Source organism: Pelophylax lessonae, assembly GCF_965119305.1.
Source record: "Pelophylax lessonae genome assembly, chromosome: 1".
NCBI lineage: Eukaryota > Metazoa > Chordata > Amphibia > Anura > Ranidae > Pelophylax > Pelophylax lessonae.
Window position 1 is genome coordinate 370,332,402 of NC_138768.1, and position 19,638 is coordinate 370,352,039.

A 19,638-nucleotide genomic window follows, 5' to 3' on the forward strand; every position below is an offset into this window, starting at 1 on the left:
CTAAAAACAGACGGATGGGGGATCCGTTCCCCATCCATCTGGTGGATTGGATGACAGTCCAATGTAAACGGGGAGGTGGTCCGTTTACATCCGACCACCCATAGAGGAAAGCGGGCTGTGTCTGCTCTGCATAAACAGAGTGGACATGGACCTGTCATCCACCTGCTTAGCTGAGATCAACAGATAGATCTCCCACCAAGCAGGCGGAATCCACCCATCTGAAAGGGGCCTAAATCACAACACCCTCTTACTACCTTCTAGTCCTGTTCTGCGGAAATAGCTACCACTCTGACCAGTTCAATCAAGGGCTCAAACAACAAATTTAGAACTACTAAAGTTCTCACGTACAGATGAATACAAACAGTTGTTTTATGGGTTGTTTCCTTCAGCGAGTACATATTTAAAGTACCAGAAGCAGAGCTTAGGTTCTACGTGATAATGTGTTTTCTGGCATTGGCTCCCTCCGTGTCGTAAGGGGACAGGCTTCCTACCTGGTGGACTCCCCAAACCTTCTAAATCCCTAGCTCCAAAGCCGGGTACACATGGCCAGAATATCAGCCGAAATCAGTCAGTACAGTAGAAACTGACAGACTTTCGCCCAGTTTGTACAACTGCCTGTCCAACAGAAGCCGATCTCATCACCAGCTTCTATCAAATGAGCATCTGGAAAACCAGCATCCGACCTTGCATCCGATCAGCACTGGCAGCTAATGACTGCCAGCACTGATCAGTGTGTTCTGGCGGGGAGGCGGTCGCCCTGTCAGAACACAATAGCACAGTGGGGGAAATCAGTGCACTGTTATCAATTGTGTTAGTACAGCGATCTGTCGGGTTTTTTTTTTCATTCAGCCCGCTGGGTTTAACCACTTTACCACCGGAGGATTTTGCTGTCTTACGTCTGGGCCACTTTTTGTGATTCGGCGCTGTGCGAATTTAACTGACAATTGCGCGGTCGTGCAATGCCGTACCCAAACGAAATTTACGTCCTTTTTTTCCCACAAACAGAGCTTTCTTTTGGTGGTATTTGATCAGCTGTGCAATTTTTACTTTTTGCGCTATAAACAAAAAAAGAGCGTTTATTTTGAAAAAATAACAATATTTTTAACATTTTTTTATATGAAATTCCTCCCCAAAAATATGTAAAAATCTAATTTTTTCTAAAATTTTTGGCCAATTTGTTTTCTGCTACCTATGTTTGGTAAAAAAAATCACAATAAGCATATTTTGATTGGTTTGCGCAAAAGTTATTGCGCTTACTAACTAAGGGAAAGATTTTTGTCATTTTTGGCGTTTTTTTTTAACGCGTAATGGCGGCGATCTGCGATTTTTTTTGTGGGACTGCGACATTGCGGCGGACAGATCGGACCCTTGACTGACATTTTTGACACTTTTGGGGGTACCAGTGACATTACTGCAGTAATCAGTGCTATATATATGCACTGTTACTGTAAAAATGACACTGGCAGGGAAGGGGTTAATTTTATTGGAGAGGGAGGGGTTAATGTATGCCTGGTGCTTAATGATGTGTGGGGGGGGAGGTGACTGAGTGAGTGAGGGACAGATCGGATGTTCAGCTATGCTGAACACTCCGATCTGTCACTCCCTGTCACTTAGGAGATCCGCCCGCTCTGTTTACACAGGCGGGCGGATCTCCAAACTAGATTCCCCGACGATCGGGGAAGAGCGGCGGCGATCGCCGCCGCTCCTCCCCTGGCCTGACTCCCGCTGTGAATGAAAACAGCGGGAGCGCACCTCCGGCGGCGTGCGAGCACCGCCTACAGGGGGAGGAGTCCAGCGACGTAGGTCTACGTCGCTAGACGATAACGAGCCACTGTGCCGCAGTAGAGGCACAGTGAGCGGTCGTAAAGTGGTTAATGAAAAAGGACTTATCTTGTGTATCAGGCTTAACTTTTCCTCTTTTCCCATAAGAGCACTAGCCCCCTAATACCCAGTGGATACAGCCTTTTGAGAACACATTTTACTTGTCATTACAGGGGTTTGGCTTACCCCCATCCTTACTCCTGTTTTATCATTAAAAACTTGAATATAGGATAATCTGTTTACATGAATTATCAATATCGACAAGAATTGCTACTATAACCGTAAGACGTAAGTGAGCAATATGTTGTATTTTGCAACATATTTGCTTATAATTTACATATTAACTGTTTATGATGTATGTACACTGTTTCTATGTTTCTATATCTAGATTCTGACGAAGTGATACTCTAAATTATTGTAAACTGTAATTGTTTTGATTGGTCCCATTTATGTTGTACACTACCCAATTTCTTTGAAGAAAAGAAGAATGGGTTAATAAAAAAACAAGTGCTAAATAATTCCACCTTGGGTAATTCTGAAATAAATTACCAGAAATATTATATGATATGATATGATATGGTATACAGTATTTGATGTGATATGATATCCCGAAAAGCTGAACCTGAGGTTATACATTACTGTACATTTTATTACTTCTCTTTCTCCCGAATGGCGTGTTTATAGATAGTGTTTCTAAATGTCATAGAATATCAGACATAGAGTTCCTGTCATCCCGAGTATTGATTGTAGTCATGTGCTGTTTTTCCACACAGATCTTAATGTCTGAACCAGGGAAGTTGTTACAGAAGTTTAAGGTTTGGCTGCAGGAATATTGGAATGTGACAGATCTCATCTCCATCCTTCTCTTCTCTATTGGAATGGTGTTTCGATTACAAGAGCAACCTTACAGCAGCTACGGGAGAGTGATATACTGTGTAAACATCATCTACTGGTATATACGCTTGCTTGATATTTTTGGTGTCAACAAGTATCTTGGACCATACGTTATGATGATTGGCAAAATGGTAAGTCAACTCTAATGCATAATGCCAATGTCATCAGTCAACCTATGCTTTGGATTTAGAGAAAAGCTCCATTTGGAAAATGGAAATGATTGTGTGACTGGCTCATTGCTTTTCCCAAAAGTATATACAGATAGAAGTAAGAAGAGACATCCACTGTAAAAGGCATTTACATTTTTCTTAAAGACTTTCTATACGTCTAATATAGGATGTAAATGATGCCCCTTTTTTCAAATCACATCAGGATTCTCAGGTGATGATAAGGAAGGCAGTCCCCACCACTCCCCCCAGACTTTTTTTAAAAAGGACTCACTGAACCAAGTATCAGTTTCTTATGAACATGAAAATATACTACTTTGAAATAATACTTGGGTAAACCTTTGCAATATATACAATTCACTGGGATAAAATTGTTGTTAGAGGGTAACATCACAAATGTGCCAAAGTATACACAGCCTGTCTTAGTTCATTATGTCTTGGAATGCTTTTAAAGGGCCTGATCTGTAAAAAGTACAATGGTTTTTTTTTATTTTTTTTTTTTTAGAACTGTAGACACAGAGCCTAAAACATAGCTCTAGTGCCACATATTGTGAAATTTCCTTTTTGCCACAACTAAGTGTTGAACATTTCCTACTAGACACCATAGATATTTCAAGCACTTGTAAAAACAGACAGAAACAACCTAGGTAACAATTACTACTGGTAAAGACTGTTATGTTGCTTACCTAAGCAATTTTTTGAACAATAGGGCTGTGTTTTAATTGTAGATATTTCACCAATTCTATATCTTTTCACATATAATATTTGTATAGTACTTTTATTTGGCTAGTGGTAATCCAAAGTCTAGTCCTTCTGATGCGCCCTTGTTTGCTAAACACCTAGGCCACCTTTTATATCCCTGACTGCATTATGGTAAGCCTTTGAGCAGGTTAATGGAAAATGACCTATCAAATACTTACTGTAATTTTCTTTTACTCATGGACTCCATGGCAGCATACAGGTGGGTTAGCCCCGCCACCTCCTCTCTTACCCTATAGGACCCCTACTCCCATAAATGTTTGCTCCAAGCCAGAGGCCACATTCCATAACTAGCCTACTCAGGATACTGGGAGGGAACTCCTGCTGCCATGGAGTCCATCAGGAAAGGAAAATTACAGTAAGTATTTGATAGGAAATTTTCAATTTTCCTGACAGATTCCATGGTAGCATACATGTGTGAAATAACTAGACAAACACACCCAGTGGGCAATTTGCTGAACAAACCAAAAAAAAAAAGCTTTAATTTGCACCCTCAATAGACAGGATTCATAAAACAAAGTTACCACAAGACAAAGAGGCCGGCTCAACACAGTTATGAGCCATACAGGTGTTAATCGAAAACAATAAGGCTGCTCTACAGATTACTGCAAGAGCTACATGCCATGAGGCCGCCCACAATGTAGAGACACTTCTGCTTGAGTGTGCAGTCACCGCCTCTGGAGGTACCATGCCCTTATTTTTATAGGCCCACTGAATGGCCTGAACAACCCACACTGAAAACTATTTGGAAGAGGCACGCATTCTCTTGTTCTTACCATGGAAAAGAACAAACAGATGGTCAGACAGAGGGAAGGGAGCTGTAGTTTGCAGATACAGTTTCAGAGTTTCCCCTACATCCAGCGGATGAATTTTGGAACTTTCCGATGACCCGAACGTTGGTAGGACAATCTCCTGGTTTCCGTGAAAGACAGATGTTACCTTGGGGTTTGACCCCAGCATAGGGATTAGCACCACTCAGTCTGGAAAGAATGTTAAAAACTGTACTTTACAACCCACGGCTCCTATCTCGTAGATTCTTTCTGCTGATGTGACAGCTACCAAAAAAGCAGTTTTGAGCAAAAGATCTTTGATAGAGACCGGCTTTACATGCTCCAATCCTGTTCCAGAGAGAAAGTTGAGGATGAGTGGAAGGTCCCATTTGGGGAACATTGGCTTCCTCTGCCGTCTAAGCCTTACTGCTCCTTAAAAGAACTGGCAGACAAGAGTGTGTCTTGCCCAGGACACCCCGGTGAAGGCTGATAATGTGGACACCTGTACCTGGAGGGAACTAACTGACAGGGCCATGTCAAGGCCAGATTGTAAGAAACCCAGAATATCCTGGATTGCAGGGTTGCTTCCAAGTATTCCATAAATCATGACAATATCCTCCCGTAGACCCTGTTCGTGCTTGCTCTCCTAGGGCTTTTCAGCATAGAGATGACCTCATCTGGGCAGCCTAGGGCCTCCCGCCTTCCCCTCTCAAGAACCAGACCCTCAGGTACAGATGAGACGGGCAAGGATGTAGGGCAGCCCCCTGAGACAGGATTTAGAAAGCTGAACTGAGTCAATAGAGTAAACCACAGCCTGTTTGGCCACTATGGAATTATCAGAACTAGCTCCACTTCTTCATCTCCGCCGAACTCTTCTTGAGTCCTGAGTCAACTGAAGGATGACTGGAACCAAGGGAAAGGCATAGGCCTTGTGAAATCTCCACCGATCTGTCAGGGCATCTACCTTGAAGGCCTGGGGATGTCAAAAGCCCGAACGGGAGACAGGTAAACTGGAGGTGAACCTTACCAATGGCAAAGTGAAGGAACTTCTGGAAATCTTCCACCACAGGAACATGGAAGTAGGCATTCTTCAGATCTATGTGCACAAGCCAGTCGCTTGGCTGAACTTTTTGTTGGATTTCGAGTAAGGTTTCCAGTTTTAACTTTTCCTTCCTGATGAATGGGTTCAGATAGGTAAGGTCTATGACTGGTCTCCATGTGATGTTTTTTTCTGGACCATGAAATGAGCGAGTAAATGCCCTGAAACTTCTTGCCATTGAAAACAGGCATGGCAGCACCCTGTGTCACCAGAGACTCTACATAAATTAGGAGCATGGAAGGGTAGTGGAAACAAACCTGAGCCGAGGGGTGCTGCTGAACACCCAGATATGACAGAAGTGGAGAAGATGTGCCCTCATCCGACCTGCCTGAGTGGGCCCAATCTCAAAATGACTTAGTGGCCTCCCGGCCGCGTGAGGACCTGCTTTTTGAAGATTTTTGAAGTTATGACTGGTTTCCTAAGCTGTGGTCTCTTCTATGCTTAGCAGGTGCAGGTCCTGGGACAGAAACCCCCAACTGACCCCCTGTGGCACGGGGTAGAGTGAGGAACCCTCAAAGTGAAGTCTAAATCCTACACCATGGCTAACCACGGCCAAAGCCACAAAGTGCGCTTGGTGGTGACAGAAGAGAGCATGACCCATGCCACCAGGCGTATAATGTTTATAGAAGCCTCCCCAAGAAAAGGCCTATGCTAGCCTCAACTCTTTAACGGCCTAACTCCTGGCCACTTCTTCTGAGATGCTTCTCAGGGTCTCATCCACATTTTCCATCTAGACCTCCATTGCTTTGGACATAGATGCCAGGGCCAAACCTACTTTGCAGGCCATGCCTGGTGTCACATAAATCTGCATGAGGTCAGTGTCGATCCTTCTCTCAAGGCCATCTTTAAAATACACTGTATCCTCTAGTGGGAGAGTTACGTGTTTTACCAGTGGGAGAGTTGCATGTTCAACTTCCTCACTCTTGAAGGGATACAATTTGGCCACCTTCGTTAGCAAGGAGTTCTCCTTCTCAACCTTGCCCCCATTAATCCATTACAATCTCTCTAAGTTCCTGCAGAAATGGAAAATGTAGGTGCTCTTTTTGAGATGCTTGAAAAATTGTCTTTGTTTAGAGGGGGGCTCCACTGATTCTTCCCACTTTAATGCTTCCTTTATTGCCCCTACAAGGGGCAGTACCAGGGCAAAGTCCACGCCAGGATCATCCGTCTCCAACTCGCTATCTGAGGTTCCGACAGGTGGGCAGCTAGGCTGAGAGGGTTCCAGTGTGCCCTGGACATCTTTCGAGGGGGAGTCTGCTAGCCTGGTGGAAGGGCTATGGGTGTGGCTGGTGCCCATCTCTTTGAGGGATTCCTTGACCACCAGTCTGACCAAAGACTCTACCTGCTGGTTTCCACCCTCCCTCTCACCCACTGCCCAGGAATACCATGGTTTCCAGAGAGATCTGCCTTCCGGGACCTGGGACCCGCATCCCCAGCAGGTTTCCCCTTCAGAATGAGCAGTGTGGTTGTAAGAGCCTAGATCTGAATTGCGACCTATGGCAACAGGATCTAGAAGAGCAGTGCCAATGTTGCGACCTCAGAGGATTTCTATCTTTGCGTACCGTTCGTTGGTGTTCAGACCTAGAAGGCCTGACAAGAGAGAGAGAAAAAAAGAGAGAAGAAAAAAAAAACATAAGAAAGATCTTTGGTCGGCACCCAGGCCAGCCCAGTAGAAAAAAGGTTTAAATACACCCTTCCATACCTGTTGCGAGAGGGTTTGCCACCGGGGGGGTGGTGAAATGTCCGTAGCAGGGTATTGCTCAGCAAAGCAGACTGGAAGGCAAACACCATATTAGACACAAGAACTGACATGCAGCATAGGGAGTCAAAGGCATCAGCACCTACCTCTGACAGAGAGCCACAATGCCTGGGGAAGCTGCCGCCTAAGCCCACAGTCTAATCCCTTTTTGTGACAGCTTGACAGGTGTTTAAATTCCCCACCATGCTGATGTCACTGCCTGCAGTGTGCATGCGCCGGAATTTACACCACTCGGCGTCGTGCCTGCCGCCATTTTGATGAAACCGAACCGACAGAACCCGACCCGGGTGCCGGTCAGAGCCAATGCGGCGGCTTGGAACGCAAACACTAGAACCAAGCAAAAAAAGCAAATGGACAAACACACAAAAACACTGCGGCCATGAATTATACCTAAGAATAATTAAAGAGAATACATCACCACGCACGCCATCCCCATGACCATGTCTGGATCCAGGAAGCTGCTGCACAAGGTCAAGTGCATTAATGACCACCCGCTAAAAGCTAGGTAATTAGGCCAGACTGCCACTTTGCTGGCCAATGGCCAGGCTCTAAGCTCTTCATGACTACCTCATCCATCGCCCTATAAGCTGGGGCCTATTGGAGTCTCCGTACACTTCTCTGTATTTGCTGAACAGGCCTCGATTGTGGACACTTTATCCAAGGTTAGACTTCAATCGTTTGGTTCTTAGGAGGAGGACCTAAAAGGAACATGGAGCAAAAGTTTTTGGGTGTAGGGGTCCTATAGGGCAAGAGTAGAGGCGGGGTTAACCCACAAATATGCTGCCATGGAGTCTGTCAGGAAAACATTTTTCCTCCCAGATGGCTATTAGCTTTATCCCACCCACCAGTAAGGTAAACTTGTCCCTGTGCTTGTGCAGGATACCATTGATCCATGGAATCTGAATAAAGAAATGCTTCACCAGCATGATGGTATCAGTAGAGCTCATCTACAATGTTTTCATTGCTCTACCAGAAATTAAGAAACAAATGATAAAGAAAAAAAAAATATTATTCAATGATAACTTTTTTTCCTACTCAATTCCTAAATGTCTGTTTTTTGGCAGGTAATTATATAAATCTGATATTTACCATTTTGTAGCCTGGTGGCAAAGATTCCAAAAGAAGCTTTACTGCTTAGTTGTGAATGCAGACCAGAATAGAAGGATGATGTTACACATAGCTGAATGAGTCAGGGGAGACACATTACTCCTACTCTCTTAATAGGGGTGATGCCTTCTAGATCCTCTAGCATGTGCAGAGCTAGCACTGGGCTTTCCTATTAGACAGCACTGCAAGCACTGTACACACAAAAGTATAAAAGTACCCTGTATGAAATGTTTATGTGTAAAATACGGATTTTATACAAATAATAAAACAACAAAATAATTGTATGTATTTAAAAATAGATAAACTTATTTGGGCATGAACCATCAAAGTTTTGCTTTAAGAGATAGCACAACATAACTTGCTATTATCAACCTACCAAAATATTAATAATAATGGGAAAGCACCCACTATTGTTTTATACAGGAACAAATTTCGATCTCTCCTTAAATATCTTTATTAGCAATCAGTATACAAAAATTCTGTGCAAAGGGTTAGTGACACAACAAAAGTTAAAACTGACAACGGTGTCATTAAAACACCCCTTGGGTCTCATCCACACCAACACAAAAACAAAAATAATAAATCATAAGGGTCAGAGGGAGAACCTGGGAAATACACTCTATAGTTGTGTTAGCCAGGATACGGCCACGCAAATCATCAGGTAACATCCAGGCTCACTATTTCCCCCGTAATAAACACTAAATGGTACAGTTTAATAGTGTGCAAATAGGTTCCCTCCAAACGTCCTCTGATGGTGTCAGAATAAGGAAACAAGAAATTTCTAATCTGCAAACCATGGTTGGTACACAAATACAATGGTGCTAGTTTAGTCACCCACAATTGACAGTTGAAATAGTCTGGTGCATGGAGTCAAATGGTGTACTGAGTGGAGACAGATACAGTGCATCCGGAAAGTATTCACAGCACTTTACTTTTTCCACATTTTGTTACATTACAGCCTTATTCCAAAATGGATTAAATTATTTATTTTCTTCAAAATGTTACAAACAATACCCCATATTGACAACATGAAAGATGTTTGTTTGAAATTTTTGAAAATGTATAAAAAAACAAAAACATAAAAAAAATCACATGTCCATAGGTATTCAAAGCCTTTGCTCAATACTTTGAAGCACCTTTTTGCACCAATTACAGCCTCAATTCATTTGAGTATGATGCTACAAGCTTGGCACACCTATTTTTGGGCAGTTTCTCCCATTTCTCTTTGCAGGACCTCTCAAGCTCCATCAGGTTGGATGGGGAGCATCTGTGCACAGCCATTTTCAGATCTCTCCAATCGACTTCAAGTCTGGGCTCTGGCTGGGCTACTCAAGGACAGTCACAGAATTGTCCCATAGCCACTCCTTTGTTATCTTGGCTGTGTGCTTAGTGTCGTTGTCCTGTTAGAAGATGAACCTTCGTCCCATTCTGATGTCCAGAGCGCTCTGGAGCAGGTTTTCATCAATGTCTCTGTACATTGCTGCATTCATCTTTCCCTCAATCTTGACTAGTCTCACTGTTCCTGCTGTCGAAAAACATCCGCATAATATGATGCTGCCACCACTATGCTTCACTGTAGGGATGGTATTGGCCAGGTGATGAGTGGTGCCTGGTTTCATCCAGACATGACGCTTGCCATTCAGGCCAAGGAGTTCAATCTTTGCTTCATCTGCATTTTGTTTCTCATGGTCTGAGAGTCCTTCAGGTGCCTTTTGGCAAACTCCAGGTGGGCTGTCATGTGCCTTTTGTTGAGGAGTGGCTTCCACCTGGCCACTCTACCATACAGGCCTGATTGGTGGAGTTCTGCAGAGATGGTTGTTCTTCTGGGAGGTTCTCCTCCTTTCACAGAGACTGTGGGTGACCATGGGGTTCTTGGTCACCTCCCTGATTAAGTCTCTTCTGCCACGAATGCTCAGTTTGGCCGGGCAGCCTTCTCTAGGAAGAGTCCTGGTGGTTCCAAACTTCTTTAATTTACAGATGATGGAGGCCACTGTGCTCACTGGGACTTTCAATGCTGCAGAAATGTCTCTGTACCCTTCCCCAGATCTGTGCCTCGATATAATCCTGTCTTGGAGGTCTACAGACAATTCTTTGGAACTCATGGCTTGGTTTGTGCTCTGACATGCACTGGTAACTGTGGAACCTTATATAGACTGGTGTTTGCCTTTCCAAATCATGTCCAATCAACTGAATTTAAAACAGGTGGACTCCAATCAAATTGTAGAAACATCTCAAGATTGATCAGTGGAAACAGGATGCACCTGAGCTCAATTTCGAGTGTCATGGCAAAGGCTGTGAATACTTATGTAGATGTGATTTTTTAATTTTTTATTTTTAATAAATTTGCAAAGATTTTAAACAAACTTCTGTCACGTTGTCATTATGGGGTAAAGTTTGTAGAATTTTGAGGAAAACAATGAACTTAATCCATTTTGGAATAAGGCTGTAACATAACAACATGTGGAAAAAGTGAAGCACTGTGAATACTTTCCAGATGCACTGTATATCGGTCAAAGCAACAAACCAGTGGTGGCCAACAGAGATGGCTGCATAAAGTCTAGAAGGAAAATGCCTACAGCTTTGATGGTGCCTTAGCTTACATAGGCAAATGTGCGTAACCAGCAAAAAGTTACACTGCCGTGTCAAACACCATGTCAAATACAGGCACAGTCCAGTTTATAGTTGTGACACATAGCCATGTGCAGTCTAATGCACATTGGACATTTCTTGTTGCTTTGTTCTGACACTCGGAGGATGCTTGGAGGGAACCTATTTACACACTATTATCCTGTGCCATTTAGTGTTTGTTGCGGGTGAAATAGTGAGCCTGGATGTTACCCGCTGATTTGTGTGGTCGTTTCCTGGCTAACACAACTATAGGGTGTACTTCCGAGGTTCTCAATCTGACCCTGTTGGTGGCAATGAGTGTTGTTGTGGATGAGACCCAGGGGGTGATTTAATGACAACGTTGTCAGTTTTAACTTTTGTTGTGTCATTAACCCTTTGCACAGAATTTTTTGTATACTGATTGTTAATAAAGATATTTGAGGAGAGATTGCGGTTTGTCCCCTGTATAGAACAATAGTGGGTGCTTTCCAAATGTTCTATTGTCCATTGCCAATCATGTTCTAGGGGGCACCACCTACACACTGTGAGGTGTGGCAATACTCCTCTTTTGCTGGCCCTATACACATTGAACCGCCCTGGATCCAACTGTATTTTTAATTGTTTTGTTTAGTCATGGTATTTGGGTCCTTTAATATATCTAAAACAAGTTTAAAAGTGGTATTCATTATAATAGTCACCTATAGCAGCCATGTCTAGCTGTGGTATAAGCAATTTGCAATGTTTGATAGCTGCAGCAAAGAGAGGGACATTTGAAATACTGTGTTTGTTACACTTTAATTGGATAAGCAATAGTAGAATTGTAAGTATTTTATAAGCACATTTGTTGGCAAATGCTGGGCTCCCGTCTGATCAACATTCGTCATTTTTTTAGATTAAAAGAGGGACAAGTCTGTATGTGAGGGCATAGACACTTTTTATGTGACCATAAACTGTAAAATTTCAAATTCTTAAATGTTGAACTTTCCAGTATATCCTACTGCAGATAAATAAACCATTTCAATTTTAAGTTTACATACCATGGAGAATATAGCCAATTATCCATAAAAATAGGGATTTGATTGTATTAGTCTTGTCATTTCATGGACCCAGTGTACAAGAAGTGTATTGTTCACTGCTAATGTGTACAGTTTAAAGTATTAAAGGCACACAGGCAGGTAAATTGGTACCATGTAGACTTTGATAGATGAATGAATGGATGATCTATAACAGCCTTTCTCAACCAGGGCTCCACCTGAGGATGACAGGGATTCCTTGTGTAGTATTGAATTGATATCCCAACTACAAAGATCACTAGTGTGAAGGGACAATTTTCCACTGACCACCAATGTAAGGGTTTACATCTACATTGACCGGCTTTGCTACCGGGCACAACAATTTTCACTATCTGCCTTTTTAAATTATTCATTCAATTTCAAGACTGGCACTAAAAATAATTTTATTATGTACAGCAAGTGGGTGTTAAAGATTATCTATCCTTGGTGACCAATACACTAGGTATGTCACATTCTTTATTTTATTTATTTAAAACTTTCTTTCTAACTGATCATGCTAATGTACTGTGAGCTGCAGGTAGTCATTTTAGCAGGGGTTTCCCGAGGTTTGAAAATTATTTTTAGGGTTTCTTCAAGGTAAACGCTTGAGAACGGCTGATCTACAGTATAGGTGCAGTAATTTACATTATATACCCATCTCCCCTTGAGTTAATTTTGGTATATAGAAGGGAGAGAGGTCCTCAGAAAGGAATAATCTATAGGGATGATGTTGTTTGAGCACACTTACGGTATCTCACAAAAGTGAGTACACACCTCACATTTATGTAAATATTTTATTATATCTTTTCATGTGACAACACTGAAGAATTGACACTTTGCTACAATGTAAAGTAGTGAGTGTACAGCTTGTATAACAGTGTACATTTGCTGTCCCCTCAAAATAACTCAACACACAGCCGTTAATGTCTAAACCGCTGGCAACAAAAGTGAGTACACCCCTAAGTGAACATGTCAAAATTGGGCCCAACTAGTCATTTTCCCTCCCCGGTGTCATGTGACTCATTAGTGTTAGAAGGTCTCAGGTGTGAATGGGGAGGAGGGGTAAATTGGGTGTTATCGATCTCTCATACTGGTCACTGGAAGTTTAACATGGCACCTCATGGCAAAGAACCATTTGAGGATCTGAAAAAAAGAATTGTTGGAAGAACATAAAGGTGGCCTAACAAGATTGCCAAGACCCTGAAAATTACAATACAGCGGTTTAACAGGACAGGTTCCACTCAGAACAGGCCTCGCCATGGTCGACCAAAAAAGTTGAATGCACATGCTCAGTGCCATATCCAGAGGTTGTCTTTGGGAAATAGACGTATGAGTGCTGCCAGCATAGCTAAAAAGGTTAAAGAGGTAGGAGGTCAGCCTGTCAGTGCTCAGACCATATGCTGCACACTGCATCAAATTGCTCTGCAGGGCTGTCATCCCAGAAGGAAGTTTCTTCTAAAGATGATGCACAAGAAAGCACGCAAACAGTTTGCTGAAGACAAGCAGACTAAGGATATGGATTACTGGAACTATGTCCTGTGGTCTGATGAGACCAAGCTATACTTATTTGGTCCAGATGGTGTCAAGCGTGTGTGGCAGCAACCAGGTGAGGAGTACAAAGACAAGTGTGTCTTGCTTACAGTCAAGCATGGTGGTGGGAGTGTCATGGTCTGGGGCTACATGAGTGCTTCCGGCACTGGGAAGCTGCAGTTGATTGAGGGAACCATGAATGCCAACATGTACTTTGACATACTGAAGCAGAGCATGAGCCCCTCCCTTCAGACACTGGGGCCGCAGGGCAGTATTCCAACATGATAATGACCCCAAACACACCTCCTAGATGACCACTGCCTTGCTAAAGAAGCTGAGGGGAAAGGTGATGGACTAGCCAAGCATGTCTCTAAACCTAAATCATATTGAGCATCTGTGGGATATCCTCAAACGGAAGGTGGAGGAGTGCAAGGTCTCTAACATCCACCAGCTCCATGATGTCGTCATGGAGTAGTGGAAGATGACTCTAGTGGCAACCTGTGAAGCTCTGATAAACTCCATGCCCAAGAGGGTTAAGGCAGTGCTGGAAAATAATGGTGGCCACACAAAATTTTGACACTTTGGGCCCAATTTGGACATTTCCACTTAGGGGTGTACTCACTTTTGTTGCCAGCGGTTTAGACATGAATGGTGTGTTGAGTTATTTTGAGGGGACAGCAAATTTACACTGTTATACAAGCTGTACACTCACTACTTTACATTGTAGTAAAGTGTAATTTCTTCAGTGTTGTCACGTGAAAAGATATAATAAAATATTTACAAAAATGTGAGGGGTGTACTCACTTTTGTGAGATACTGTAGGTATATTACAAAGCCGTGTGAAAAGGGGTACATTTTAGGAAATGGTTCACTTGTCCAGTGCCTGTTCCACCAACTGCTAATATACTGTAAAATCTTGTATGTTGCTTCTTAACAGCCTAGTGATCTTGACATTCTTGTCTGTAATATCTCCTCCACTATCCTATCAATGTAGTGTAGAGAAACTAATCTTTTTCCTTTTTATCCTAACTTATGCAGATGATCGACATGATGTACTTTGTGATCATTATGTTAGTGGTACTGATGAGTTTTGGAGTGGCAAGGCAATCTATCCTCTTCCCCAATGAGGAGCCATCATGGAAACTGGCAAGGAACATTTTTTACATGCCCTACTGGATGATCTATGGTGAAGTGTTTGCTGATCAGATAGACCGTAAGCAAATATTTTATGATTCTTTACCTATATAGATATTTAAAACTGCAGAAATAAAATTAAGAATTCTTGTTTTAGTCATGTTCAGCCAATACATGGCTCAAACAGAAAACCCTTCCCTGTGTTGTGGTAACATTAAAGGAAGATCCATTTTTAACCCCTACAAAAGGAGTAAGAATGTTTGAAAAGTCATAATGGCAGCAATCATCAGTCCTGGGCAATAAAACATAAAAATTAACGGATTCCTCTCCTCAACCACCACATTCGAGGTTTATAGAGGAATGCTCCCCATGGGGCTATAGTATTGTAACAGCAGTAACTCCGCTTCTGTCAGAATATACTGATCAGACAGCACTGCAGCTGAACGGGAATTGCCATAGATGGATCAAACATTTTTCTGGTACTTACTGAACTGGACAATTATGATCCATCTATGCCCAGCTAAACTTTAGTATGGTAATCATGAAACAAGCACCACCTACACCACCATAGACAAGCCAAAAGTGTTGCTTCTTGGTTCTATACTGCAATGGTCTACTTCAGAAGCAGGTTTTCAGTGTGTGCTATGTCTTATGATTCTCATTGGCTGCTCCTCATGGCAGTCCAAAAGCATAGCTTACAGTTTACATGGTGAAAAAAATCTACTGAAGCTGTAAAATCTAAAGGGTACCCAAAGGGATCTGATGCACACCCATTTGATCTGGAATTGAATTTCAGATCCAAAGAATATGACAAGAGTCAAGACTGTACAATGTGATTTTTTGGGGTCTGTGATGAAGTGCTTCCTATGAGGTTTAAAGAAAACAATTTCTTAGTCAAACTCAGAGTGCTGGGGTGGGCAGTATTGATGCTTATTGGGTTGTGTGCTGGAGATCCTACACAGGTAAAGCTGAATGTTAGCTGTTGTGTATACGCATACTTACATACTGTTGAAGGTGTCTGTAACTATGAGAATGCTAATAAGGCAATTCCAATTAAAATGATCTGCAATCAGCCAGAAGTAGATCACCAAAGCAGTGGTTTACTGCTGTAAGGAGCAAACTGGTTAGAGTTGCAACAACTCTGTCCAAGATTTCCTACTTACAGTAAGTCAGGCCATACATCATACAAATTGCCTGATATCCCCATCAACACAGTCAGTGTTAATGGGGGAATCCCTCCTGCAGCATTATTGTGTTCTGCCACTGGGAAGCACAGGGAGCCTTCCCCACTGGCAGAATACAATGATCAGCAGTCACACAAAAAAAAAATGATAGTCGATGGATTGACTTTAGTACAACCAGCCTGCCCATATATGAATCTAAATTTGTTCAGTTCCTGCTGAACTGGCTGAATTCTAATCTATCTATGGCCAGCTTAAGTGCCATGACAGCTCTTGTGATATCACTACCAACAGAGATGTATAGTAACGAAGTAGAACTACTTAAGTACTGTACTTAAGTACCGAAATGCGGTATCTGTACTTTCCTAGAGTAGAATTTTTTTCTCCTACTTCTACTTTTACTTCACTACATTTTTTCGATGATTTCGATACTTCTACTCAAGTATTTTTTTTTTGTGCTGCATAGTTACTCGTTACTTTTAAAAAAATTACCACTGCCAGAACAGTAGATGGCAGGTTGCATAAAGCTCAAAAAAATGTGTATAATGTCATTTGTAAATCAGCGCATACGAAAATAAAGGCTGTGTATAATAAAAGCTGCTATACCAAATCTTTCCAATAAAAAGAAAATATGAAACAAACAAATAAATGGTGCTACAGCGCTTAAAGTGCATCAAGAAACTACTAACAAACACAGGTTAATCATTTGAATAAATCATTTAAAATAATAAAAACAATATGATGTTCAAACTTTTGACTTATTTCTTTAATAACTACATAACACAGTACTTGTACTTCTACTTTCAGTACTTGAGTAGAATTTTTTTTTCAAAACTACTGGTACTTTTTACTTTTAGTACTTAAGTAGCAAATTTTTTGAAAAAACTACTTGCAATACTTAAGTAAAAAAAATGTTGAATACTTTAGTACTTCTACTTAAGTAACTTTTTCTGCGAGCACTTCCACTTCTACTCAAGTAATTTTTTGATCGAGCACTTGTACTTTTACTCGAGTAGAAATTTCGAGTACTTTATACAAGTCTGACTACCAATGTAAACACTACTCAGAAGACCATTCCTAAGCATATCAATTATACAGCATCGAAAAAGATAAACACAACAGAGTAAACACAATAAGCCGAGTTCATAAAGCACAAACACAAAGGGCTCTTTTTCTTCAGCCAGATGAGTAAATGTTTCAAATTTATTAAAATAGAAAAAAATATTGAAATCAGCTATAAATAACAGTGATTTTTATTTTTTTCTTATAAAAATAAGGATACTTATACTGGTGTGTAAAGTTTGTGAATTGCACCTAATGCCTCTTAGAGAAGGGACTACATTTCAAACAAAAGCAAATATGACTTCAGAACTCATTTGAGTTTAACAGAAACACTTGAAAGAATTAAAAAAAAAAAAAAAGTTAACCAATACTAAACGTCTTGTTCGATTTAAACACTCATGTCAGGACAAAGTCTGCTGGAAGAACTTATCAAAGGTCAACATATAATAACAATGACACTAATCCAGGTTGTAATGAAAGGCTTGTGGGAGGGCACAATGTACCTAGTATATTGACAGACGGAATTTTGGGCAGAAAGCCAATGTGCTGTAACAGAAGCATTTTAGGCTTATCAGGGCACAGATGGTATGTGTTGATTATATAGTAAAAAGTGTCATAAGGTATAGAAAAATTGTTGTCTTATTATGTGCAGGTATGCTGTAGACCAGTATAATATTTCATTATATTAACTGCAGGTTACTATTACCAGGCTACTGATGCTACACAATACTTGAATCACTGTAGCCATTTTCATTGTCATCCTGTGTCTGCAACAAACCTTTTTGTTGATTGCATAATTACTCATGCAAAGTTGCACCTGTCCAGGCAAAACAACTAAAAACACAATTGAAGTATACAAACTATATCAAATTCATTTTGGTACAGTGCTGCATGATTGAGTATTAGCAATTTAATATCACAGCACTGAAAAATGGCTTACTTATAAAGGGGTAAATACCGGTTGGTATTCAAGTGGTTAATGTGACACTAAACTCTGGGGTAAAAAAAGAGCAATCCACTCATGTATGGTTTTTTAACTCAAAAAGTACCTTCTATTGCTTTCAGCCTTCCCCAAATCTCCAAATTCCATGTTAGTTGGTGGCTATGTTTGTTCTCCATGATCCCACTGTATGTACTACCATAGCCACCCTCTCTTGCTCACTATCCCTTGATCGACTAGGGAATATGAACTATGGACTATGAGTTGTGTAATGTGCATAGAACGGTGCACATGACTGCAACTAATGTGCACTGCTTGTTTGAAACAAACAGAATTGGGGGGGGGGGGGGCATTAGGGGGAGGCAAAAAAAAAGATATGATTTATTGAATATTGGAATACAGGTTCATTAGGTAGCAGATGTGTATGGATTATTTGTGAAAAATAAGGATATTGCTGAGTGTCTCTTTATTACACTGCTCTTTATCCAATGAAGGTCAAATAACAACTAATTACAATAAATATGACACAATTGAAAAAAAAAAAACACCTAAATCCTTTGTCCGTTTTGTACATCATTGGTTCAATGGCTTATACAGCACCTTCTGTAATAATGTCTTTGCTGTGGTAACACATCTGGAATTCAGTACAGCCTAACAAAGTGTCTCATGGACAGAAATACAAGAGGGTTCTCAATTGAGAGCATCCTTCAGTTCAGGCTTCTGGGCATATGGTCCTTTTATAATTTATATCAATGAACTATGAGGAGGTGTAGGAAATGCACTGCTATTGAATTGTATACTGTTAAAAAACATGTGGAACACTTTAAAAAGGAACAATTTAAAAACACACCAGATCTCTATAGGGAAAAATATTGTGCTGGATATTTATACTGATATGGACTGGGTAATGTGTTAGGAACTAAACTACGCCACATTGTTTGATGGAAATAAAAATTATCAACCTGCAGTGCAGAGGGCATTCAAAGACCCTCTGAAAATCAATGGGAAAAATGATGCAGAAGGCTAGTCTATTTTGCTGAAATTTCATCGCAAAACCTCAAAATGCCCATCTAGCAGTGGCGACACTAGGAACAATATATAGGGGGGGGGGGGGCACATAAGATACCAGAGTCAAAACTGGGAGGGGGACTCAAAATCTTCACCACTATATCATACCACTGAAAAAACTTAAAGTGGAGTTCCACCCATTTTTGGAACTTTAGATCTATGTAATCCCCTTTAAAATGGCTTTTACCAATGGAAACTTTTTTTTTTTTTTTTGCTAGTAAATACCTTAATTTCGGCTTTATTCCTCCTCTCCTCACTTCCGGGTCCGATCGGCAATGACGTCATTCGGCGATTCGCAGTGTCTGCTGGGATGTATTCTTTTCCAGAAATCTCGCAATAGCTGTATCTGTACTGAGCCGTGCCTGCCCCGCCTTCGCCCCGCCTCCTCTCATTGAGTTGTATTGTATGCAATGTATTAAGGCTGTTCTCTGCCCCGCCTCCGCCCCGCCTCCTCTCATTGAGTTGTATTGTATGCAATACAACTCAGTGAGAGGAGGCGGGGCGGAGGGGGGGGCAGAGAACGGCCTTAATACATTCATACAATACAACTCAATGAGAGGAGGCGGGGCGGAGGCGTGGCAGAGAACGGCCTTAATACATTGCATACAATACAACTCAATGAGAGGAGGCGGGGCGGAGGCGGGGCAGAGAACGGCCTTAATACATTCATACAATACAACTCAATAAG

General features: G+C 41.5%; 1 protein-coding gene across 3 annotated transcripts in view; it reads left to right on the plus strand.

The window, feature by feature from the left end:
- The window catches only part of TRPM3 (transient receptor potential cation channel subfamily M member 3), a 552,760-nt gene that overhangs the window by 464,514 nt on the left and 68,608 nt on the right, over positions 1-19,638 (plus strand). For 2 of the 3 annotated variants that reach the window (XM_082252764.1, XM_082252765.1), the window contains 2 exons: positions 2,595-2,846; positions 14,604-14,778. In XM_082252764.1, the coding sequence (XP_082108890.1) occupies positions 2,595-2,846; positions 14,604-14,778 (427 nt within the window). The remainder of the gene's footprint in view (positions 1-2,594; positions 2,847-14,603; positions 14,779-19,638) is intronic. The other variant, XR_014225124.1, reaches the window with a different exon arrangement.